The sequence below is a fragment of the Vanessa cardui genome, chromosome 4, assembly GCF_905220365.1.
Source record: "Vanessa cardui chromosome 4, ilVanCard2.1, whole genome shotgun sequence".
Taxonomy (NCBI): Eukaryota; Metazoa; Arthropoda; class Insecta; order Lepidoptera; family Nymphalidae; genus Vanessa; species Vanessa cardui.
In genome coordinates this window covers 9,881,792-9,905,322 of record NC_061126.1, presented here as the reverse complement: position 1 = coordinate 9,905,322, position 23,531 = coordinate 9,881,792, and the positions used below count along the sequence as shown (strand labels likewise).

General features: G+C 34.0%; 2 protein-coding genes across 3 annotated transcripts in view; one reads left to right on the top strand and one right to left on the bottom strand.

Moving 5' to 3' along the window:
* Positions 1–18,338, top strand: part of LOC124544114 (phosphatidylcholine:ceramide cholinephosphotransferase 2-like) — a 91,224-nt gene extending 72,886 nt beyond the window's left edge. Inside the window, exons 1-2 of one of the 2 annotated variants that reach the window (XM_047122558.1) lie at positions 15,683–16,070; positions 16,796–18,338. In XM_047122558.1, coding sequence (XP_046978514.1) covers positions 16,822–18,141 — 1,320 coding nt within the window. In that variant the 5' untranslated portion in view covers positions 15,683–16,070; positions 16,796–16,821 and the 3' untranslated portion in view covers positions 18,142–18,338. Of the gene's footprint in view, positions 1–15,682; positions 16,071–16,795 lie in introns of those variants that run through there. The other variant, XM_047122557.1, reaches the window with a different exon arrangement.
* LOC124544115 (uncharacterized protein KIAA0930 homolog) overlaps positions 1–23,531 on the bottom strand; it is a 37,389-nt gene that overhangs the window by 12,098 nt on the left and 1,760 nt on the right. The window contains exons 2-5 of the mRNA XM_047122559.1: positions 19,649–19,809; positions 18,191–18,373; positions 10,215–10,313; positions 2,224–2,364 (exon numbers count right to left, since the gene is read on the bottom strand). Of these exons, the coding sequence (XP_046978515.1) occupies positions 2,224–2,364; positions 10,215–10,313; positions 18,191–18,373; positions 19,649–19,809 (584 nt within the window). The remainder of the gene's footprint in view (positions 1–2,223; positions 2,365–10,214; positions 10,314–18,190; positions 18,374–19,648; positions 19,810–23,531) is intronic.

The following is a 23,531-nucleotide window of genomic DNA, read 5'->3' as shown; positions in this document are numbered from 1 at the left end:
ATCCCGATGCAGTAATTAACGTGGGTGTTTATAATCACCCGGACTCCGGTCGCTCTTTCTCACTAACCAGTAACATAAAATTGACATATCTCATTGGCGCTCAGATTATAAAAACAAAAGGCAGATGTCGCCCGCGGAATATTATAGTGAAGCAACAACAGCGAATACAAAAAACAAAAGCAAATGCAAATTCACGTGTAGATTGACGTATTAACAAAAAGACGCTTCGTCTCTCTGTGTGAATTTCGAGTGATATTATAATCTGTGGAGATCTTGACGTCACTCATAACTATGCTCCATGTATTAAGATATAATCCTAAATTACTGTATGCGATACGATTACTTCAGACGAGTCGTAATGATGTACGTACTCATGGCGCGTGGGCGTTGTGACGTCACGATAATTCCAATAAGCAATTCGGTGCGTGACGATTAATCTCACTTTATAACACAAATATTTGATTATCACCGTTTCATTTGTGTATTATTGTAGATATGCTGCCACGTTTCCGACAACATTACGCGTTCGAAAGCAGTGTCAAGAAATGTACAACTTGTATAGCAAATAAACTAGAATAGCTTTATAAGAAATCAAAATTATTTCGTAAATTATCACAAGTAAAAATCAGTTCCTGATCTTTCGATGTGCCGCCGACATTTAAAAAACGTTACTTTCTTTTTAATTATATAATATAGCAAATCGGAAGAGCATTCATTACATCGCCAATGCGCTGTTAACTTTAAGACTGATACGATATGTCCCCTGTATCCGTAGTATTACTGGCTTACTCAACCTTCAAATCAAAATTATACTGATCACAAAAATACATAACCAGCGTTAGAATATATCGTAAATGGTTTGTAGTTACCCAGACTGGCTTGAACTAAATATTTTACATTAAATTACACCGTCAAGATATATGTCCACGAGACTCGGAAATAGGTAAAGTCGCGTGCCATTGTTAAGATGTAACGTTCGAGAATATTACAAATGGCGGAAACAAACGATGACACAAAACTTAACTTATTTTGTACGTTCGTTAAATGACTAATCTTTGACCTTGGTTAGTGCAAAATGTTGCTATTCGTTGAAATAAAAAAAATCACACTTTGCTATTAATTTACAGCGCAATCCTTAAATATGGAAGGTCAAACAATAAATGCAGAGACAGAGTCACACTTACTGAAAGTTGTTGCCTTAATGACGTCACGAATTACTATATAATTCCTAAATACATAAGCACTTAAACCCTATCGTATTAAAGCAACTTTTGTTTAATTTGGAAGCAATCGCTCGCGATGAGAGAGCAAGGTCAAGACTAATGAGGATTTCTAGACTAATTACTTCCGAGTAAACGGCCCTGGACGACGGGACGAAACGTCTTCATAAATATAATTATGAACTTATACTTTTGGGTTTCAACTAACAATGAAGAACCATGGATAGATTACGAGTAGTCTTGGATAGATTATGATATTAGGAATAGCTTGTTACCAAAGATATTCTAATAATCAGATATGGTATACCCATACTAAACAACAGAAAAAAGTGTGCCGCGCCGGGGACCGTTTATTTTAGTTTATTTTTACATTTCGTTAAAAGTAAAAAGGATAGCTTGATAAAAACAATAAGTAAAAGGGATAACTAGATGTTTTAATTACGCAAAACGTATTACTACATAATTATGATGTATTATAACGTGTTACTACGTAAAACGACTAAAGGCCAACGTCCCAATTAGGACGTTTTCTAGTCTTCACTTTTTGCGCGTTAATAACATATCTGTTTACTACAACATCATTGCTTGTTACACAATGCTAAGACACGATCACCATTATCTGTGTTTAATCATTATATAATCTCGTTAATAAGTAAGAGCAGATCTCCTGTGATAAGGTTGCTGCTTTTGATCGTAACAGTTCAATTTTTAGGAACGTAATTATTATAATGTTCTACAAAACTATTGTATTGTGTTAAGGTATTGATGATTGATTTAAAGAAATATATGATGGCAATGAAGTCAAAATTTAATTGCTCAAATGGTAAATAAGTTTAAAAGTACTTACACAAAATATTTGGCCTGTTTTTTTATGAAACGATTATTACTACATTCATCGTGACAAGTAATTTATGTCAAAATTAAAAATGTTTCTGCATAATACATATATCTATACACGTTTAGATCACAATCGTAAATTAAAAAAATATATAAGTATACTTACCCTCGCGTCATACACTCTAGTGAGGGCGTCATAGCGAATTGAACCGAGGAAGATGACGGCCTGCGCGGCGCCTCCACGGCCCCTAGCCACCAACTCCACACAGACCATCTCTCCATCACGGACAACTATATCGCAGAACACCTGCAAACGACAGTTGAATGTTCAACAAAAAAAAAAACACAAAAACAAATACGAGCGATATCTCAGAAAATATAAATAAACCCTCACAAAGAAAGATGTACGTTACATCTTATTATGAATTGATAAGTAGTAACAGTTGAGTTCTCATGCACTGAAATTTAATATACAGATTAACGAAATATTGCATCAATAAAGATAGTAATAAATATAATCTTTAGTAAATAACTTCAACATAAAAAATAATGGAGTACTTAAACGGATATTGATATTTAGTGTATTTGCTTTTTTACATTTACAAGTGGTTTTTTTAATCGTACCCTTTCTTATCAAAACTAGTAGACAATTCTACCAACCGTATGCGATAAACAAATCGATTCTTGGATATGGTAACCGTAACTGGATTGAAAATTGTAAAGGATGTTCCTTTGTAATAAAATTATATCATTAACCTCAAGTGATACATGTTACCTTTTAATTAAATATTAAATAACCTTAGTCTGTATTACCTCGTCAATAATAATGACCGATGCAGTGAATCATTTAATATTATCAATAAACAACTATATGCAGAGCTATCAAATCAATTACGCTTGAATATCTGAAAGTATTCTGTACCCTGTTACGTATATAAAAGAAACAATTCCTAAAAAATTACAATTCACGTTGAAAAAAACAATAGGTATACAAACATAAATTAAATTCGATTGTTAAACAAAAGATGTAGATGTATCACCGACATCGTTATCAAAAATGCGCTCAATCTTTATCCGCGATAACAGCGATAACAATAATCTCTTATCTGGCGTTCTCGCATTTCCAAAACAATACACCAGATAACAAAGACGAAATAAATTACATTTTCAACGATTCAGCATTCTAGTTACCAACATTATGCTGTCAATTTTCGGGTAGTACAAATTTGTGTGCGTATAGGTAGTAATAAAACATAGTGTATAGCCTAGTACAGAATTTGATTCCATCAATCATGATTTATATGCTACCTGCAATGTCCCAACTGAATAATGTGCATTATCATAGATAAGTAATACTTTAGCACAGTAATAAAGCGTTATTTGAAACAGTATGTTAGATCGGACAGCGTTGTATTCGAAATGATCTTTGAACGATAAAAGTTCTTATCGTAAAATATTAACACCGAGGTCATACTGATTTATTTTGCGTATTTATTCATACACCTACTTGTTAAGTACACAAGCACTGAAACAGGAAAGATTTTTCTTAAAATGTCAGTTATTTTGTAGCCTTGGCAATGAATTTTATTAGACTTCAAAGTGACGCCTTTGTTGTTGGTCTAGTAATCAAAAATGATAAATGATAAGCTTAGGAGAATTTTCAAAAAACCGGTCTTACTTCGATGCAGTGTTTTTTGACAAAAAATATTATTATATTTATTTAGATAAACACATATCAGTAGACTCGGTCAAAACAACATCTCGCCTGTTTATTTAGCTCTGATCGTTAACGCAGTGATAAGGCGCGCCGTCATTCCTTCATTTAATTATAGGAATCAGTGTGACTGCGGCGGCTACGTCACAGTGACTCACGCTTGTCTTACTCATAACCGATCTTTGGATCAAAGAATGATCGTTACTACATTCTGGGTAAACATGGATTGTTCACTGACACATAACTCCACATATATCCCAACTAAAATTATAAATGCGACAGTAGCTAAATGCCAAGATAGCCCAGTGGTTAGAACGCATGCATCTTAACCGATGAAACCGAACCGGGTTCAACCCAGGCAAGCACCACTGAATATTCAAGTGCTTAATTTATATTTATAATTCATCTTATGCTCGACGGTGAAGGAAATGCATGTGTCTAATTTCATCGAAATTCTTACCTATTCCAACAAATCGCATTGAAAAAGCGTAGAGAAACACGTTCCAAACCTTCTCCACAAAAAAAAAATTACAGGCTGTTAATGTAATGTAATGAATGTAGCAGTCTTTTTGTTTGAAACCGTACCATAACCGATCGTAATAAAATCTGACACCTTGAGACCTGAATTAGGACTATATATATTTTTATTAAAGTAGCTACGGTTAAGCGAAATTGGAAACGGAGTCGCATAAAAAAAAATGTACACAATGATTATGTATATTTCAATAGGAGGCTTTCAGCTCACTCGAGTGCAATATTTCACGCAAAACGGAAAACTACATTTGATTCATTTTCAAATGGTATCTTAAGTTGGGTATTAGCAATAATAAATATTATGAAAATGTGTATGGTGCGTGATATATGTTATATTATATTGGAGTGGTTTTTGATCTTGCTCTCCTGTTTTAATGCTCTCAATGTAATCTCCTTGAATTGCGATTGTAATATCAAGTAATAATAACATACATAAACACTGGAATAAAATTAATCTAAATTATAGAAAAGATATACCAAATGCACGGGCATCGCTAGAAATACGATTATCGGATGTATACAATCAGAAATCGTAAAACTATTATCGGTCATTAGGTACAAGCATGTGGGCCATTTTTTATTTGGCGAAATGGCTTACGAATAACATTTCTTATTTATTTTTATTGATGCCTTACGATTAATACCTTATTTTTTTTCTTTATTGGTACCAAGTCAAAACCTTAATTTGATATAGAATTACAAATTCTTATGTATTATTTAAACATATACCATCGGTTCGAAAGTAAACACCTAAGAAGAAAAGACGAAAGATCGGACCCATAATATAAAACTTTCACTTTAAAATAAGAATGATAGCAATAAAGATCAAATTTTTCAAACGTCGTACGGGCAACGATAAAAATTGAAAGCAAATCGTAGATAACATTCAGCAATATTGAAATGAAACAAATATCATGCATTATAATATTTATTTTATTGTGCAATAAAATTAAACAAATAATACCGATATAATTTTGAGTTTATATTTTCTCGCTCTTTCGTGTTTTAAAATTTATGACAAAAATGCTTGTGACAGAATATATTTGAATATAGTCGAATACTTTTTTTTTTTCAAGGTAATGACAAAATCATTGCGCAACGATGTACGTAACATTTGCCCTCTAATTGGATAATTACTAATACAATATGATACTATAATAATATAAGGTCGGTTTTAATGATATTTCAATGTCACTAAGTATAATATTTTATGTACATTTACGCCGTCATAAAAAAATAACCGCCTCTATGAACTAGTGCCTTAAAAAAACAAAGCTGCAGTTATGAGGACAGTCTCTGACACGTGTATTTAAATGTTAGCAAGCTAAGTTTAGTGGTTGAAAAGCATGTATAAAGTATTTGATATATTGGATATTACAAAAAGAATTATTAGGTACACTCATAAAATAAATATCCACAGACCACGGACTCAGGATATAGACAGGATAATAATTATTCAATTCAAACGGTAATTATTTGAATAATGATTGAGTAAGATGAAGCAACATTATTTATGCCCTATTTAGAAGCTTCTTTTTTTAAATTATCCACTTCTAGAAATACTGTTATTTAATTAAATTAACCGGAGAAATAGCAAGTGTATTAAATAATAGATAATCGCGTCCAAGGTTAGGTATAAATGAGTTTCGTGATGACCGATAGTTATAAGGTGAAATATAAAACGTCGTGAGAAATACAGATAAACGAAAAGATGGTAGCCGTGACACGGATGACTTGTCCGCAGTCCGCAGAGCTCAGAACAAAGACATCATTGTTTCAAGCGGTTAGACACTCGGATACAAAATACTGGGACCTTTTATCAGTTATCAATAGTGAAATCTTACTGTACAATTACATGTGGGAAAATTTCTGCTCATTTTTATAACGAACAAAACCGAAATCAATCAGTATTGAAGTTTAGCTTACTTTACCATAGATTATATCTAACATTAAAACAAACAAATATATGAATCGAGTAACTAGTAATTGAAACAAAATTTATCGAGTAGTCAATAGTATAATGATTGAACTCGAGGCCTTGAACATAGCGTTTAGCACGAGAATAAACATATTTTGTTTATGTTGGTACAGCGCCACCGTCTCATTAGCATACCTCGCGCTTAAGATCAACAGGTATGCAACGCTAATAGCGTTCACAAATTAAATCCGGAATGTATGAGATGTTTACATATTTCTTTAAAGTCCGGAACTATTTATTCATTAGAGCATCGGGTGGTGGATGTCAGTAATTAGGGCGGCTGGAGCTGCTCTAAGCTATTTCCTCGCGTAATTAGGCCAGAGCGCTATGCTGTAATTACCTACACCCGCGGCGCCAAAGCACACAATAGTACTTCGAAATTCCAATGAACCACGGTTCATTGTTACCGGTTCAAACCAGTTACCTCTATTTCTGGTATATTAATATTCTTACAAATGTGATAATGATAAAACATTTCAAATATCAAGCAAAGATTCATAAGCATTATATTATTATATGTTTGCGTTTGTTGTCAGTACAGTTAAAACATTATCTTGTCCCGTCAGTTGATGATATTATTTACACTTAGTCTATTAATAGCATATTAAAACGTTGTCTATTTAAAACTACATAATTCACTTTATTGTTTAATGTTACACGGCCAAAAATAATAATGAAATAGTTTAGCAACAGTGTTCACTGAAAAGAAACTGTGATAGCTAAATGTGCTCTTTTAGAACTGAAGCAAGAACTACAACGGGCAAGTATGTGACAGTAAGGATTCTTACAAACGGATGTAGTTCTGCCTTATTGCATAATTGAGGTCAGAGTTCTCGACGGTCTCGCATTCCTACGAATCTATACTAATAAATAGAAGTCGTACTTTTATTTAAATTGTCTAAATTAAAAACATACTAGACCCATTAATATACAACTTAAACCAGAATATTCATTGTATCCCGACGTTTTTGTATCTAATATAATCTGCGCTTCACAAATTCACTCACTTTATATTTAGACAATTGACGTAAAAGCGTGAATTACCTATTTTTGTTAACAAATAAACACGTATCATTGTGATCGTTAAAATTATTTAGTAACATATTTTCCGCTTAAAGGCGAATACCTAATTGATATGAAATTGTTTGCTAAGCCGACATTCCAGTTTATGCTAATGGTTTGTAAAATTACCAGCCAAACTAACCAACTTTAGATAACGATTGTAATTTGTTAATGAGAGTCAATGCAAACTAAGTTGCTACAGTTATCAGAGTAACAATAAATATATTTAAACTGATTGAGACGCAGAACTGGAAATATGACGGTAATTTCAATGCGAATAATAAATGTACATGTCCACAATTCCACAGATAAATATAAACCTTATAGCTTGTACAACACGGTCGAAAATCATTATTTACATCTCTGTATACATATTCAATTGACTCAATGATTTGCAATTACAGCTTTTTAAATAATATTATATACTTTAATATTATGAGTATAAGGTTCAATATACCTAAAATGATTTGTTGTTGTCCATCAGCCATTTGCAGTTGACAAGTTGAGAGGCAATTAGGGAGCGCAACAATAATACTCAAAGAAAGAATACATTTTGTTGATAATTTTAAGTTAAAAGAAGTAGTTTAGTAACAGAAGTTTTGTTTCTATATTAAACTGTATTAAAAAATAGTCATAACAAAGGTAAGAATAGTTTTATAAGGAAAGAAAAAGAGAGCTATTTAAAATTAAAATAAATTGCTGCAATTAAAAATTTTAAGACCGTGTACACGAGAATGCAAAAACATTACCAAACTATTATGTAATAATTTAAAATACTACAATATTAACCTTTAGGCTATATAAATGTCACGAAATTATATCTAAAATACCAGAACAGCTAGTGCATTATCAAGGACACACTGAGAACCAGATCATGATCTTGATGATACACCCAGAGCGAACAGTGAAGCTGCCGCACCCAACTATGGTCACAAGGTCTTGATTTCCGCAAACTAATAGATAATTATAATACCGGTTTAATTTACACCAGCCTAAGAATGCTGTCGGGTTTTTATGTATCTACATTTACGCCACAAATACGGTTTGGAAATCATTGCATTGACCTTGACAAGAATTTAACAAGAAAATGATATTTATATCTCCAATAAATGAAAATAAATCCACCTTTTTCCGAACCGTAGGGTAGAATTAAATATAAATAAGCAGGACCTTAAAACACGATCGTTTTAAAACAAAAACATGTGTCGTACAAATAACCTCCTCCTATTTTCGAAGTCGGTTAAAAATAATAGGCCCAATGGCGCGGAAATCGGTCAAGTTCATCCACCTTTACAGATCATTTAGTTAACTATAGGAGCAAACGGCAAGATAACGAGGCTGAAAATATACTACTTTACATTTTAAAATATTCGCATTATTTAAACAAATACCCTTTTATTGTCTTATATCTTATTGCGACCAAATTCAAACTAAAAATCAAAATATGGACTAAATCCTACCGACCTATCGTCCACAGCTCTTAAACATTAAAGGAAAATTTGTATTTTAATATTCTTATATTTTTACATAGACTACTAATTGAATTAAATATTAAAAAATTGAAAATTTTAAGTAGAATCGTATCTTATAAACATGACTCACTAAAAATCAATTAAAATACTTGTAAATAATCATTAAATAATAAAAGTAATCACATTATCGAATAATTAAATTGATAAATTCTTATCATCAAGCAAAATTATCCGGAAATTAAATTACTGATCCTGGTATAATGTAAAAATATGATGTAGGTATTTGCGAACTGCAAGTGTAGCAAAAACAGATGACCGCCTTTGTAAGATCGTTAACGCGTCTGTCATTGACGATGATCAACCAGCGCGTGACGGTCTTTTACTTTCGCTAGAGATATCGTTGGTGAACACATTACGGATGCATAAAAATATAAGTACTACAGAACTACAGAAAAAAGTGTGCAGCGCCGGGCAGCGTTTATTTTTACATTTCGTTAAAAGTAAAAAGGATATCTTGATAAAAACAATACGTAAAAAGGATAACTAGATGTTTTAATTAGGTACGCAAAACGTATTACTACGTAATTATGATGTATTGTAACGTATTACTACGTAAAACAACTAAAGGCGAACGTCCCAATTAGGACGTTTTCTAGTCTTCACTTTTTGCGCGTTTATAACATATTTGTTTACTACAACATCATTGATGATGATCTTTAGAGCCGAATGTTTAGGAAAAACTATAGTACATTGTAAGTTGTAACGTTACCAAAACAACACAATGATTTAGCTATAAATATATCGTACCGTCAGCATGTTATATGCACTGGATGTTATTTACAATCTGCAAAGTTTCAATAGCGATCGTTTTACTCTTGTTGTATACATATCAATAGGCGATATATACCACCCCTCCCTCCACAAAATATGCGCCGGCGCCGGCACTACAATAACCGTTATCACGTCCGCTCGAATCCGGTACATTCTTAGATTACTATTATAAACTGTACTTTTTATATGTTAATATATTTTATATGTTTATATAGTTTAAAAAAAAACCATACCAGACGTGAAAGTTTAAAAAAAAAAGAAACTTGTGCCTGTCCTTCTGTGGTTATATTATCTAGATCACTTATGTTTAATTAATGTATGACTAATTTTTTTTGGCGTAAATATTGATGGTGCCTTATATGTTTTTTTTATTATTACCGTTCGTTTGCCAAATCAATATAGCGTGTCTTTTAAACACGTGCCCAAGAAACCCGTGTATCATAAATAGTAGACAAGATGGACACATCATTTTAATACGTATGATATGTACTTTAAAATGGTGGCTTTAAGAAAATCATGTGATTTTTTCAGTTCAGTGATAGTGACAAAATTGTAATGCATGTTACCTCATCGAAATTATCGACCATGAAGCAAATGTGCGGGTAGGTCATCTCCTCACCCTCGCCCTTCGTGTCCATCTTGCGCCGGCTCGGAGACGCGTACACCTGCCAAAGTGCACCAGAGAATCACTCGTCTGCTGAACTCAATACATATCATTTACATTAATAGCACACATTGAGGAATAAACAATCTATGTTATATATATACTATATTAATATTATAAATGTGAAAGTAACTCTCTCTAAAGTCTGTCTGTCTGAGTTCCAAGACCAAATCGCTGAACGGAATTTGATGAAATTTGGGATGAAGCACACTTGAAACTCAAGAAAGGACAGAGGCTCTTTTTTTTGCCTAACACATAACAACTAACACCCTAAAACGCGACTGAAGCCGTAGGCATCTACTATAATGATAATAAAATGGCAAAACATTAAAAAGTATGTCGAGAAAGTATTAGAAATCCTTATTGTGTAAAAAGGTGCCCTGAGCTCATTAGCCAGGACAACTAATAAAGTAAGCATACATAACGACAGTGAAGCATGACATATCAAAGGAGTCAATGACACCTCGCAAAACAACTCTTTCTTATAAAAACACATGATTAGACAACAATTTAATTTTGGACTTAATCCAGAAACAATATGTTTATATTAATAGATCGTGTAGGTACAATTATTGTGTTTCTTTGTTATCATATTCGAACTTAATCGTTTAACACTCTTCATCGTTACAATTTTGTTTTGATTTTTGTTAAAACCGACCGACCGACAGAATCCGAAAAGCTAACTAACACTTAATTAACCAATAAGCAAAAAGTTTTAGTGCCTGTAGATAATTTAAAATAAAACGACACGAATATAATCTATTCTCTTTTGTTTATTATTTTTGAGACGATAGTTTAAACTCAGATAAGATTTTCTATGCGTACATAATTTATTTAAAAATTGTTATATAATAATAAACAATATTACACGGTTAGAGTACGTTTTCTGTAATCACAAAGGTTTCCAGCATACAATAATGCAAGATATTATTGAATATGAACACGCTAAAAGTTCCAAGCGTTTATTTTTATCGACGTGAGAACATGGTCACAATTTATATTTCACACGGTGATTTGGTCTTTACGAGTTAAATAAAAAATGAACGGAAACAGTAATGTTTAAGCATCCAACGATGCTTGGGAGTTGAAACGTGACACCACAATAACTTTTTATACAGGCTTACATAGAAGTTAGAACAATGAGAACAATACCGAATTCAAGAGATTTTTTTCTTCAAGGAAAATTGAAGAACAAACAATTTTTAGCTAAGCAAGGTTTTCTGGTCAAACAAAAACTAAAAACAGTTAATAAAATTGCAAAAGCGTGGTTGGAAACAAAAAATGATACAAAATTATTTATAAATCGTCGCATACCTACAATAAATTCAATCACGTAAAAACGGACTTCATATAATTTAACTTGTCCTTTAGAAACAAATATATTTTCCGAGTGGCGTATTCGTCCATTGTTGTGGAAGTTGAGAAGTATTGTATGAGATATTACAATCGATTCACTGTCTTTCTTGTTCAAGTAACAAATGACTTTGCATGAAAACGTAGGATTCACGATTACATAGTTTTTTCATATTGAGAATGGATTTCATTTGTACGGTTTCTTTTAGCAATTGCAACAGATTGGATTCATAAGGTTTCATTAGAGCTTTTGTTGTCAAGTCTCCATTATCATTACGTAATCATTTTCTACACTAAAGCGAAAATAGTTAGGTTTATTTTTATCAAGGACTATATAAATGGACCTATTGTATATATAATAAAACATATAGTGACAAATTCTCATATGTTTCGTTATGAACAAAAAAGCAAAACGAAATTTATTAAAAACGGTACGATGATTTATCGAGTACGTATAAGATTATATGTTTAATATGTATTATATTTTTACTTATGACTCTACTAATTAACGTTACAGGAAAAAACAATTATAAAAAATGAATTTAAAATTAGACGTATATTTGCGTTTCCTTTAGTTGCGTAATTTATGACGTATTAACTATTGCGGGTAGAATTAAAGTAAGAATTTCGTTCGACTATTAAACTATACACATTTAAATTACGATATACGTTGGCTAAATTCTCATACTTTCTATGTTATTATTATGATATTATTTTTTTGTTCATTTTATGCTATTGTATATATTCTTAGTACGAAATAATGCATACAATTTACAATTTGAAAATACCGTTAGATAAATTTAATAAAGCGATGTTTGATAATGAAGCCGGTCGGGACTAGAGGCGTCTGTTACACAATGAGATGCTATTCGACCTTGACCGCGAAGCTCTGAGCTGGCTCCAGAGACTGGTCACATATCGAACGAGTCGACAAACACCGTTGAAACTCATACATCGTAAATTAAAATGAAACGTCACTAAAATAACTTAACGATTCATCACACACTAGGATTATATAAACAATTTTTTGATTGAAGAACAAAACAAAAGAAAATCTTGTTTTCTCGATTCTTCTCCACTATAAATCTATGTATTATACATATAAACCAACCTTTTGAATCATTATGTGTATTTATGAAAACAGTATAAAAATAACGTTACGTAGTTCAATAGATCTAAACGTATAAACGCCGGGAAGTGACTTTATTGCATACTATGTACCACAGATAATTTATAATATGCTTCCATAAAATGTTAATTTCAATAATAATTATTGACTTGAGTTTTACAGTATGTGAAACAAATGTGTGAAAATATATTTCTTGTTTTTGAAAAAAATTAAAGAATAATTTTCATTTCTTTGTAGATAACACTCTACGTTGTAAATATTTTATAAACACCTACACAGTTAAGCTATCCATTTAATCACTGTTCTTAGATGCGCTCTTTATCATACGTTATACAAACAGGATCTAAAACATAACCTAGCAAGCCATTCTGAACCATCCCCGCTTACAAGATAAGGACTTTAATGGCGTGTTTGATAGTCAATAATTTGCATATCGAGCTGGTTTGTTTAGTGGTTGCAGTTGTAACATTATACTAGTCATAATGTCGTCAAACGATACTAAAAATGTGTCTAGACGTGTAAACCGTAACTGCTGCATGCTATGTAGTTCACATCGATTTTTAATATCAATTTATGAATTGTGTTCTACGCTGTTAGGTGTAATGTAAAAAACTTTATGATTTTAAGAACAAGGATCATAAGAATAGCTTAGAAAAGTAAAATGCAGCCAAATGTAAGTAACCTACTGATTTTCTTCTAAGTGGAGACCATGCATGAATATTTCGTATGAGAATTATTAAAATTATATCATACATTTGTCGATCAATATGTCAAATCCACAATTACGAGGGAGAAGTCGACGATACTGATATGGTAAAATTCATACACAAGCATACAATCATACAAAAATAATTACTCTTATTGTGAGGAAGATGTCCTTAAATAGAAGAAAAATAATCAATGTTAGTCAAGCACGATCTCACCGCCCGGGTCTCGTTGTCAATTGATCGTAATTGATCATTGATTCTTCCACAATTTACGCTTCTGCTTCCATCATTTAATTATTACACTCCCATTCAATACACTACTTGTATCTTTAAATTTCAATAGTAAACTCATTTTGAGCTACAATCGGGAACATTTATTTGACATAGCACATTACTGAGATAAAAAAAAGTACAGTTTGGAAGTGACTGTATAGCGAAATCGATTTCAAAAACAGCCTTTCATTGGTTTATTTTAGTACCCACAGGCAGATAAATTTTACGAGGTACTTGTAAATTTAGTTTAGTAAAGCCATGACTAAGTATTGGAAGGAATCGATACGAAAACATTCCATATTCGGTTGACACATTCTTACGCATTCGCGGGTCATCACAATATGACCTTCGTTGAGATTCCGTAAGTTTGGGCAAGCGGGGGCGGAGACCCGGGCGTAAAAGCCGGTACACGCCGGTATCAAAACCGGCTTCCAGCGAGTAATTCACTATATAATATCTATCTTAGTTCAAGAATCTTTGGTCAACTGATATAAACTTACAGTCCAGTGTTATCTAAATCGTTTCCATTAATTAGTTCTTCGTTTTATGAGATTCATATTCTATGTTGTCGTACTTCGTGATACATATATATAATACATATTAAAGATGGACCGTAACAGATAATATCTGTAAATTTAATTTTATTTCGGATTACTCATCATTAGACTACACGACTATTGATATGAAGTTACCATATTATATTAAAAATATTCAATTTATAACCTTGTATCCAAATTAATGAGCTGAATCTTTACATAATGACAATTCTAGTATCTATATCTAGTAATTAATATTCCATTAAATACTATCTATTGCGAGACTCAATTCAATTTTTTATCGATTCGATTCAAATCGATAAAAAAGTCGCCACTTTCCGGTTAATATTTTTTATTACATTATAGATTATAAAATATTATAAATCGTAACAATTCGATCGTGTTTCTACTGAAAATGTAATGTTTATATTTGTTTCAAAAATAAATAACCAATATATTTATGATATATCGGAAATAACCAAAATAACTAGAAGACGAGTTTAACGATTCAGCTCAATTTTGGTATCCTTATAGATAACATCAGTAGGGACATAAAACAAGTTTTAAAATAGTTTTATTATTTCTATAAAGCCGAAATAAAGTCATCGGTTCTTGTTAATGTACCTAATACTTACACATTTAACACCACACATTTAATTTTCATTAATTCATGTCTTATAATAAGTGGAAATTATTGCGTGTTCTCTCTCTCTTACACACACACACAAACATAGAGAAACCTGATACACAGATACAAGGCAGAAAGATAATCAGACAGTGACAAAGTTTCTAAGGGTTCCTTATGCTGCAACATAGGAATGTCATAAATCTTTAACTTATATAAAAGGTTATGTTAAAGATTGTTTAATTTACTTTACGTACATACATGCTCATATGAAGTGTTATGCAATAAGGTATTAAATAACATTTTTTCCGTTGAAATTTCAATAAATAGCAAAAGTTCACATTGTTAAAGAGCCCCACAGAATTGAAATAATTACTTACATTTTTATTAATGTCGTGGAACACTAATTACCTCTTTTAATTAAGAGTCATTTAACTATTTACTAAATGTAAAGTTCCCTAATTATTTGTTCATAATTATTATTTAATCCTTGCGTTTAAATTATCCTTATGCGCATTCTATGTTAAACGAAATTTTAAATCGACATTATATTAATTTATAGTTTTGATTAAATTTTTTCTAGAATAATGATAGAATATGAATGATACCAGTACGTGAATGTCATCCGCGGTCACGTAGTAGGGCCGCTAGTCACCGGTATAAGAGAACCGAGCGGGGCCGAGGAGGGGAGCGCCTGTCGGTGACGTCACCCCGCGTAATCATTCCCATTGAGCCGAGCGTGCGCGAAGGGACCCGACGGCACACGAGCGCCGCCGCTGCCGTACCGAAGCCAACCAGTGTTACATCTTTTCTAGTACGCGGCCGTCACCATACAAGCTCGCTCGCAACCGCGCAGCCCGTCGAATAAAATAATATTTTCATCGAGACTGGGGCCGCGATACAGTGCGCAGTGCAACAGTGTGAGTGAAGTTCGACCAGTGAAGCTCGACTCGGAGCGCTTTCCACGCATGCCAAAAGTGATGTGTATGAGATAGTGTAAAGAAGCGACCTCGTTTATCCCTAATTCACCGGACGCGAGTAAGGCCTGGCTTTCTATCGGGCGCATAGGACTATCGACACGCCGAATCGATGAAGAGCCGCGCTCGGCCGGAATGACAGCTCGCACATTGATCGAGTGAGTCCCGATAGTGTACACTATGCAACTTCCGTGCGCTTTCTACCGCGATGCATGTGCACTGTGAAGTTAAACGAGCATATCGCACACATGCACAGAGAAATCTGTCGTTTTGACTGATCTATATTCGTCCGTTTCGCGAATGCATCCCGTTTACGAGTAGGACGTGCAGAGCCCGATGCACCGCGACCCGCAACAAACTAACAGACAATCGTTAATTAGCAAATGACACAAAGGAGAACGGCCACCGCGCGCCCCTCGTGCTTTGTATCCACGGTCTTTGAACTGTTCACCCCGTTTCTCTCTCATTTGTTTACAACAAAAAATTATCTAGAATTAACTATAAAATACGAAGCTCGATGCTCCATTGCTCGATGTAAGTTCAATTAATTGTTGTAATGGTGAACTCGTAATGATGTTTTGAAGAACAAAACAAATATATCAACGACATAATGGATTCAGTTTTATTTATGTTTACATTTAACGTTTAACTTCATATCATTCATTGCCACACACAATAACTATAAGCGTTAGTATAAATTCATAAACCGGTTGTTGCTGTAAATTTTAATAAACTCATCTGTCTTTTTAGCTAAATTTTAAGTATTAACTCTTTGTGAGCAGAATTTTGCACTATAGCAAATTATAACAAATAATATTACTCCCTGTTCGTATTTCTTTACATATAAAACTGGTGTTGTAAATGTGCCTTATCTCAATTTCAGGTCCAATACAAGCCAATGGTGATTGGATGACGATCTCAGCACGCTCCCCGGATAAGGAGCCCTCACCGCCCAAGCAGATCAACTTTGCGGAACCCCTGGTCGAGTCGGTGCGCGTATACCTTACCAATGAGCTACCTGCCAAGCAGCTAGCGTTGGTGCCGTGCGCGCCCTCGCCGCCCTCGCCACCTACGCCTCCGCCGCTGTGCCATGTTGACATAGCAACCAACACCGCGCGTGAGGAAATCAAGGGTATTAACTTTGAGGCGCGCCTCAAACGGAATGACCTAAACAACAACGCATCGGGACGCCAAAGCGACAGAAGAGACATGCCGAGCCAAGCGGAGTTGATGCAGCGACAGCCGCTGTTGGCACGCACCGTCAAGACGGACGCGCCGCAGCCTACTACCGATGAGTCTGATCCAGATCAAGATCACTCCCCTCAGCGCGCTCATGCCGGTGATTTCATGGTGGAGATACCTCCCGGCACAGTTCGCGAGGAAAGATATCCGAAAGAAATATGGAAGACAATATTATCTTTCTTTTTCCTATTTATATGCGTATGTGTTAATATGATGTCGCTGTCATTAGTACACGAGCGGCTTCCAGACAGAAATACAACGCCACCACTGAATGATATTGTGCTCGACAATATAACCGCGCGGGACTGGGGCCTAGCTGTGTCAGAGTACTTGATCATGATATCTACGACGGTTGCCATGTTAGTCGTCGTCTTCCATAAACATCGATTTATAGTCGCCCGACGACTATTCTTCATAATCGGTCTACTGTATCTTTATAGGTCAGTCACCATGTTTGTGACCGTACTGCCTGTTTCCAGTACCACCTATTACTGTAGTCCTAAAAGTAACAATACAACACCACTGCTCGTTATAAGAAGAATGTTTTACCTGATATCGGGCTTCGGTCTGTCTATAAACGGAAAGCATACTTATTGTGGAGATTACATATACTCAGGACATACGATGGTGTTGGTTTTGAGTTACCTAATCGTTGCAGAATACTCACCGAAAAAGCTATGGCCGGTACACTGGGCGATGTGGGGCTCGGCTCTTCTCGGCGTATCGTTTGTGCTGCTGGCGCACGGTCATTACACGGTAGATGTTGTAATCGCGTACTACGTAACTACGCGATTGTTCTGGACGTTCCATTCGTTGCTCGTTACCCCGCATCGCAGCGGCAACGGTTACAATCACTACATGATACAACGTGAGTGGTGGTACTGGCTGTTCACGTACCTGGAGAGAAACGTGCGCGGGCCGGTGCCGCGGCGCTACGACTGGCCGCTGCCCTGGCCACGCACCAAGCTGTTCAGCCGGCTCAGCTAGTGACGCGCTCGCCCATCGTCGCCGCCACCGGAACGCGTATGACGCTCACCTTTTGGGAGTGCCGCTTCAGCACCTGCAGCTCCTTGGGGCTGGTCCGCGTGCAGATGGCCAGCGTGAGCGTGTAGTCGAACTGGTGCACGATCAGATTCAGGTAGACGGTCTCCTCCCAGTCGATCTCCGGGTCACCGATGGGCAGCTTCTTGGAGTCCTTGCGAAACACCTCCACGTCCGTCTGCGAACAAACCGGCCGACCGGGCGGCGGGTGAGCCGGTGAAGCTTGGAAACCGTGTGCGGTCTGTGTGTCAAATGTGATAACCTTATACCTATTGCAAACTATTCTTAATCGACTTCATAAGCTTTTATTGTTAAATAGATTTAAGATTCGATTTTCATTTGACAAAGAACAATAATAATCGATCAATTACGTACTATCAAATGTTGTAAATTTTTTTGTTTTATAAATTGTATATTTTATAAGTGGTTATTGAACAGTCTCGAGTCTAACTAAAAAAAAATAATATTTATTAACAAAATATACTGTGATTAGTTTTTGATGTGCGTTGAGTGAGAGTTCGAGAGAATATTCTGAGCGGTGTATCGAGTGTGCGAGGTGGTGCGTCTAGACAAGTAAACAGCATTGTACATTTTTCATGTTGTAATTGTAATTGCATCCTATTGTAAGAAATGATATTTTTATATTGTTTAAAAATGAAATACACAACTGTTATCGATGCAAACTTTTTGTATATCCAAAGATTGTTCTAATAGAATATAGTATCTATAATCCAAATGGTGCTAACCTATAAACATTGGCGATCGTTCGTATCAAGCAGTTCGTATCGGTACCCTGGACACCGCGCGCGACACGCGAGGGTCTTCGAGAATCTCGTGCAGGTTAACACTACTATTTGTATTATAGGATATTGGGAACATTAGGTGCACAAATCATTTACTGATTTCGAAAGTATTTTTATATAAATGAATTTATAAATTAGAACATTAATGTAGTGTTATTAACAAGACAACTACAATTTTCCATTGTTCATACGTAGGCACTAGATATCGAGTAACAATTAGATAGCATAATCTGTTTAATCTGACCTGGATTCTAAAAAAACATGTGTTATAAGCTAGCTGCTCGCGCTGTCTATCGGCTAATATAGTACGAACAAATTTAGAACAAAATGAATTAAGATGTAATAACTTGTTTACAATTATAATAATATTATAATATAATATAATTCAGTCTTATCAATAAAGTATTTATTATGTTATTAACTGCCTATTAAAAACCAGCTTTATACTCGTTTCAGTGTCTGTTTTAAATGAAAAACTAATGTTATCTAGTTACTCGTAATCATTAAAATTAAAATATGATAATACGATACTATATCATTATCACAGCACTAAAATATGAATACTATTATCAGATAATCCTGAAATTTAAATGTTATCTCATAAACATTGAAATTGATAAAAATTTAAATAGCATACGAAAGGTACGTACCTCATACTTAGGCAGGTAGCGCGATGAACCTTTGACGTGACGTTTGCGAACAAAAAACAGTAAATCGTCGCAGTCGATCGACTGTTCCTCTTGAAACAGGAAATGGCGTACAAATAGATCTGTCCAGTAAGTCGTTCCCTGCAGTACCACGAAACCTGAGTCTGAAATATAATCAAAGTCACAGTAATTCGGTCTTGGAATGATACTCTAATTATCAATCGGTTTAATGTAAAAACAGCTATGTTGATTAATGAAATGCACATTTAATAATCACTACGTGTGTAACAGGACACAGCAATAGTTCTTTTATTTTTAAAAGTCTGAATCCATGGTCATTCAAATCGTTAAGTGCCTTCGAAGAAAATTTAAATGAATCTTGATCTAACGCAATGGCTTAGATGTAATTTGCATACAACATTGTATTCAAAGTCATTTTTGTTTTTTTTTCTATGAATATTAAGTTTCGGTGTCGCTTCATATTCTTATGTATTATTTAATCTCGTAAACAAATTGAAAAGATCATAATTGATATGTGATAGATGCTAGTTTTAAAAACGTGTTTAAATATAGTTATATTGATGCAGTGTCGATATAATTTTGATATGAAATTGCCAGAGCTCGATGTTAAAACTTGCATAATGCTATTATTTATTGAATTTAATGTTAGCTTTTGTCGTCGTGCGCCACAAAGCACGATGCCCGGGCTACAATCACCGATTGTACATTATTGCAAGAACCCATGTGTAGGAGATTTAGTATACTCTTGCATATCTGTTGTAAAATATTTTCAAAGTTTTACTTTATAAACTATGTATTATATTTATTTGTTAATTTATTGTTTGTTACAATTTATGGTAGGATACTAGGACTAATGTTGTGGTGATATTGAACTCAGTTAAATGAAGTAAAATTAATATATCACCAGTATGGAAAAGTCGATACTATATCTTACTAGAGGCTCTCGGAGACGAGGTTGCGTTTACTAACACATTCCGAAACCGCAAATTAAACTGTTGGTACTCGATTAAAAGTTGGCCAAGCTGTCCTCTGAAGGATGCGTTTTATTGAACAATAGTAGTTACATAAGATAAATAGAACGAAAATTTGTATTTAACTGTAAATTTTATTATAGCTTTTATTTGTAAAAAAAAGGAATTGCCGAGATGAGAAAACCTTTTATAAAAATCTTGTAAAATTTCACCAAAGCCATTACGGAACCCCAATGTATTTATAATACTAAAGTTTGATTGATGTCTGTTAGTGAGTATAATAAATGACAGTTTATACCATTGCTGTTGTAATTCAAAGTTCAATAAATGTCTTTTCTATATAGCTTAGTTTTATTTTATATCTGTGCTTATTTCATTTTCAGAATAAGCAAATAATTTTACACATGAGGTTTCATTACAATTTAAGCACGTGTTAACTTAGTAGTGCTTGCTTGGATTTGAACCGTTTCTTAATCTCTTCATCCAAAACCTACCTTATATGTATCTCGGTACTTTATAAAGCATACAGTCATCTTCAGCATAATGCATAAAAAACTTTAATTAAAATACCACTATGCTTGACTTACATCTCATCATTGGGAGTTGTTTTCTACAAATGAAAGTAATGACTGCCCGTGAATAAAACTGTATGATTTCATAATAAATGCTTTTGCTTTTTTGAAAAAGCCGAATCGAACGAACAATTCAAATATTCGAGTCTTATTCCAAATTATGTTTTTGTCCAATTTTATGTTGATAGTTGATACACATGGACTATGGAGTAATGTACAGAAAGGATCATTAATAATACAACACATCGCCTTATTGTTACAGTTCCATTTCTAAATTTAGTGTTATTTTTAGTAATTAACTTTGAGCTGGAGCTGGATGCGAGTAGCCCAAGAACGATCTCAGTGGCGTGCAATTGAAGAGGCCTATGTCCAGCAGTGGACGGAAATGGGCTGATGGATGGATGGAATTAACTTTGATGCAGTTTATTGTATTGTTTATATTTTATTTTCGTATCGTTCGTCGTCGTCTTTGTTATTTTTACGGCTAAATCATTGAACCTATTTCACTGACATGCTGTACAGTGCAGCCTTAAAGCCCAAGTATTAAAATAGGCTACTTTTTTATTTTACCCCTACAAGATATAAAGTAGCGGTAAACTGTTCTGAAAAAACACATTATAAACAAGATATGAGAACTTGATTTCCGAAATGCATTCTATCGAAGGGTACATGAAAACTTTAACGAGTAGAATTATTGTAATGACGGATGTATTTATGAGGAACTGATAACCATATATATAAATAGAACTACCAATATCAGTGTACCGAGTTTCATTGATTCGATCCTTACAATGTTTGCTAATAATAGACACACAATACATACTATGAAACTGAAGATATGCTATGGTTGCTATTGGCTGCCGGATGAGCACATCGGCCACTGGTGGTAAGTGGTCACCACCGCCTACAGACAATGGCGCTGTAAGAAACATTAACCATTCCTTTCATCGCCAATGCGCCACCAATCTAGGGGACTAAGATGTTATGTCCATTGTGCCTGAAGTTACACTGGCTCACTCACCTTTCAAACCGGAACACAACAATATAAAGTACTGTTGTTTGGCGGTAGAATATCTGATGACTGGGTGGAACCTACCCAGGTGGGCTTGCACAGAGCCCTACCACCAAGTAATTTATATTCGTATATTCGCGTAAATTCAAGGAACTTTCAGTTTGAACCAGAAAGTATGCAACACATTAGGGGATAGATCACTAACATTTATATGGCTAAAATTCTTTGGAACCACTAGTTATTTACTGAATCATTAAAAAAAATTTCGCCAATCAATATGACAACTATGAGGTACGAGATCTGGGGCAAATATGGCTTTGCAGATATTTGATCATAAATAATTCTCTTCGTTTGAGCTGGACTTTAAGGTAATGTCTAGCATATGGTCAGTTATTGCTGATCTGTTTAGTCTACATATTATGTTCATGATTCAAGTTAGTTTAGTAAAAGTGCTGGTATTGTTTTCTTCTCCAGTCTTGTCTGATACCATGCAGCAATAAATCAATGAGAAACTCATAACAACAGTCCTTAAAGCACAAAAGTGACAGCTAAGTTCAGGACAATCAATGGTTAGGTTAGGTGAATTTTGTTATAATTATATTCTTGTTTGATATAAGTTAATAACTGTTGTCCATTAGAATTGTTAATACAGACAAATACTAATACAGAATTTCACTAGTTATTTAACCAATAAATGGCAATTATTTGTTTTGCACTTGATCTGAAGACTTAAAATCAAAATCATAATATACTTTATTCAAATAGGCAAGCACTTACAAGCACTCGACAAGCACTTATTTTAAAGTGAATGAGCTATTATAATAATAGGCATAAAAGACAAGTTCAAAAGGCTCATGGTTGTGCTGTGAGTGATGCTTTATACTTTACATGATTGTTATGTGGTTCAACACTGGGTAACAAATTGGCTAATTTCTATAACTTATGGACATCAAACATCATACAAGATATATTTCAAATAATTATATTGACACTCTAACAGTGTTTAATAAGAAGCATAATGCCTTATAAGATATCTTACCAGTTATTTCTTTAACTTTGAGTATTACATAGGTTTTAAGAGTAATAAATATTGATTATTCTTCATATCACCAATGTGCCATCAATCTTGGAAATTAAGATCTTATTTCCTTTGTACATATTGTTATACTGGCTTACTTACCCTTCAATCCAAAACAATTATAATATTTATTGTTGTTAGGCAGTAAAATGTATGTACTTATTTATACTAAAGGGCTTAATCAAAACTACCAGGTATAAAGTAAGAACTCTGAGTTAGATACAGGGATGTT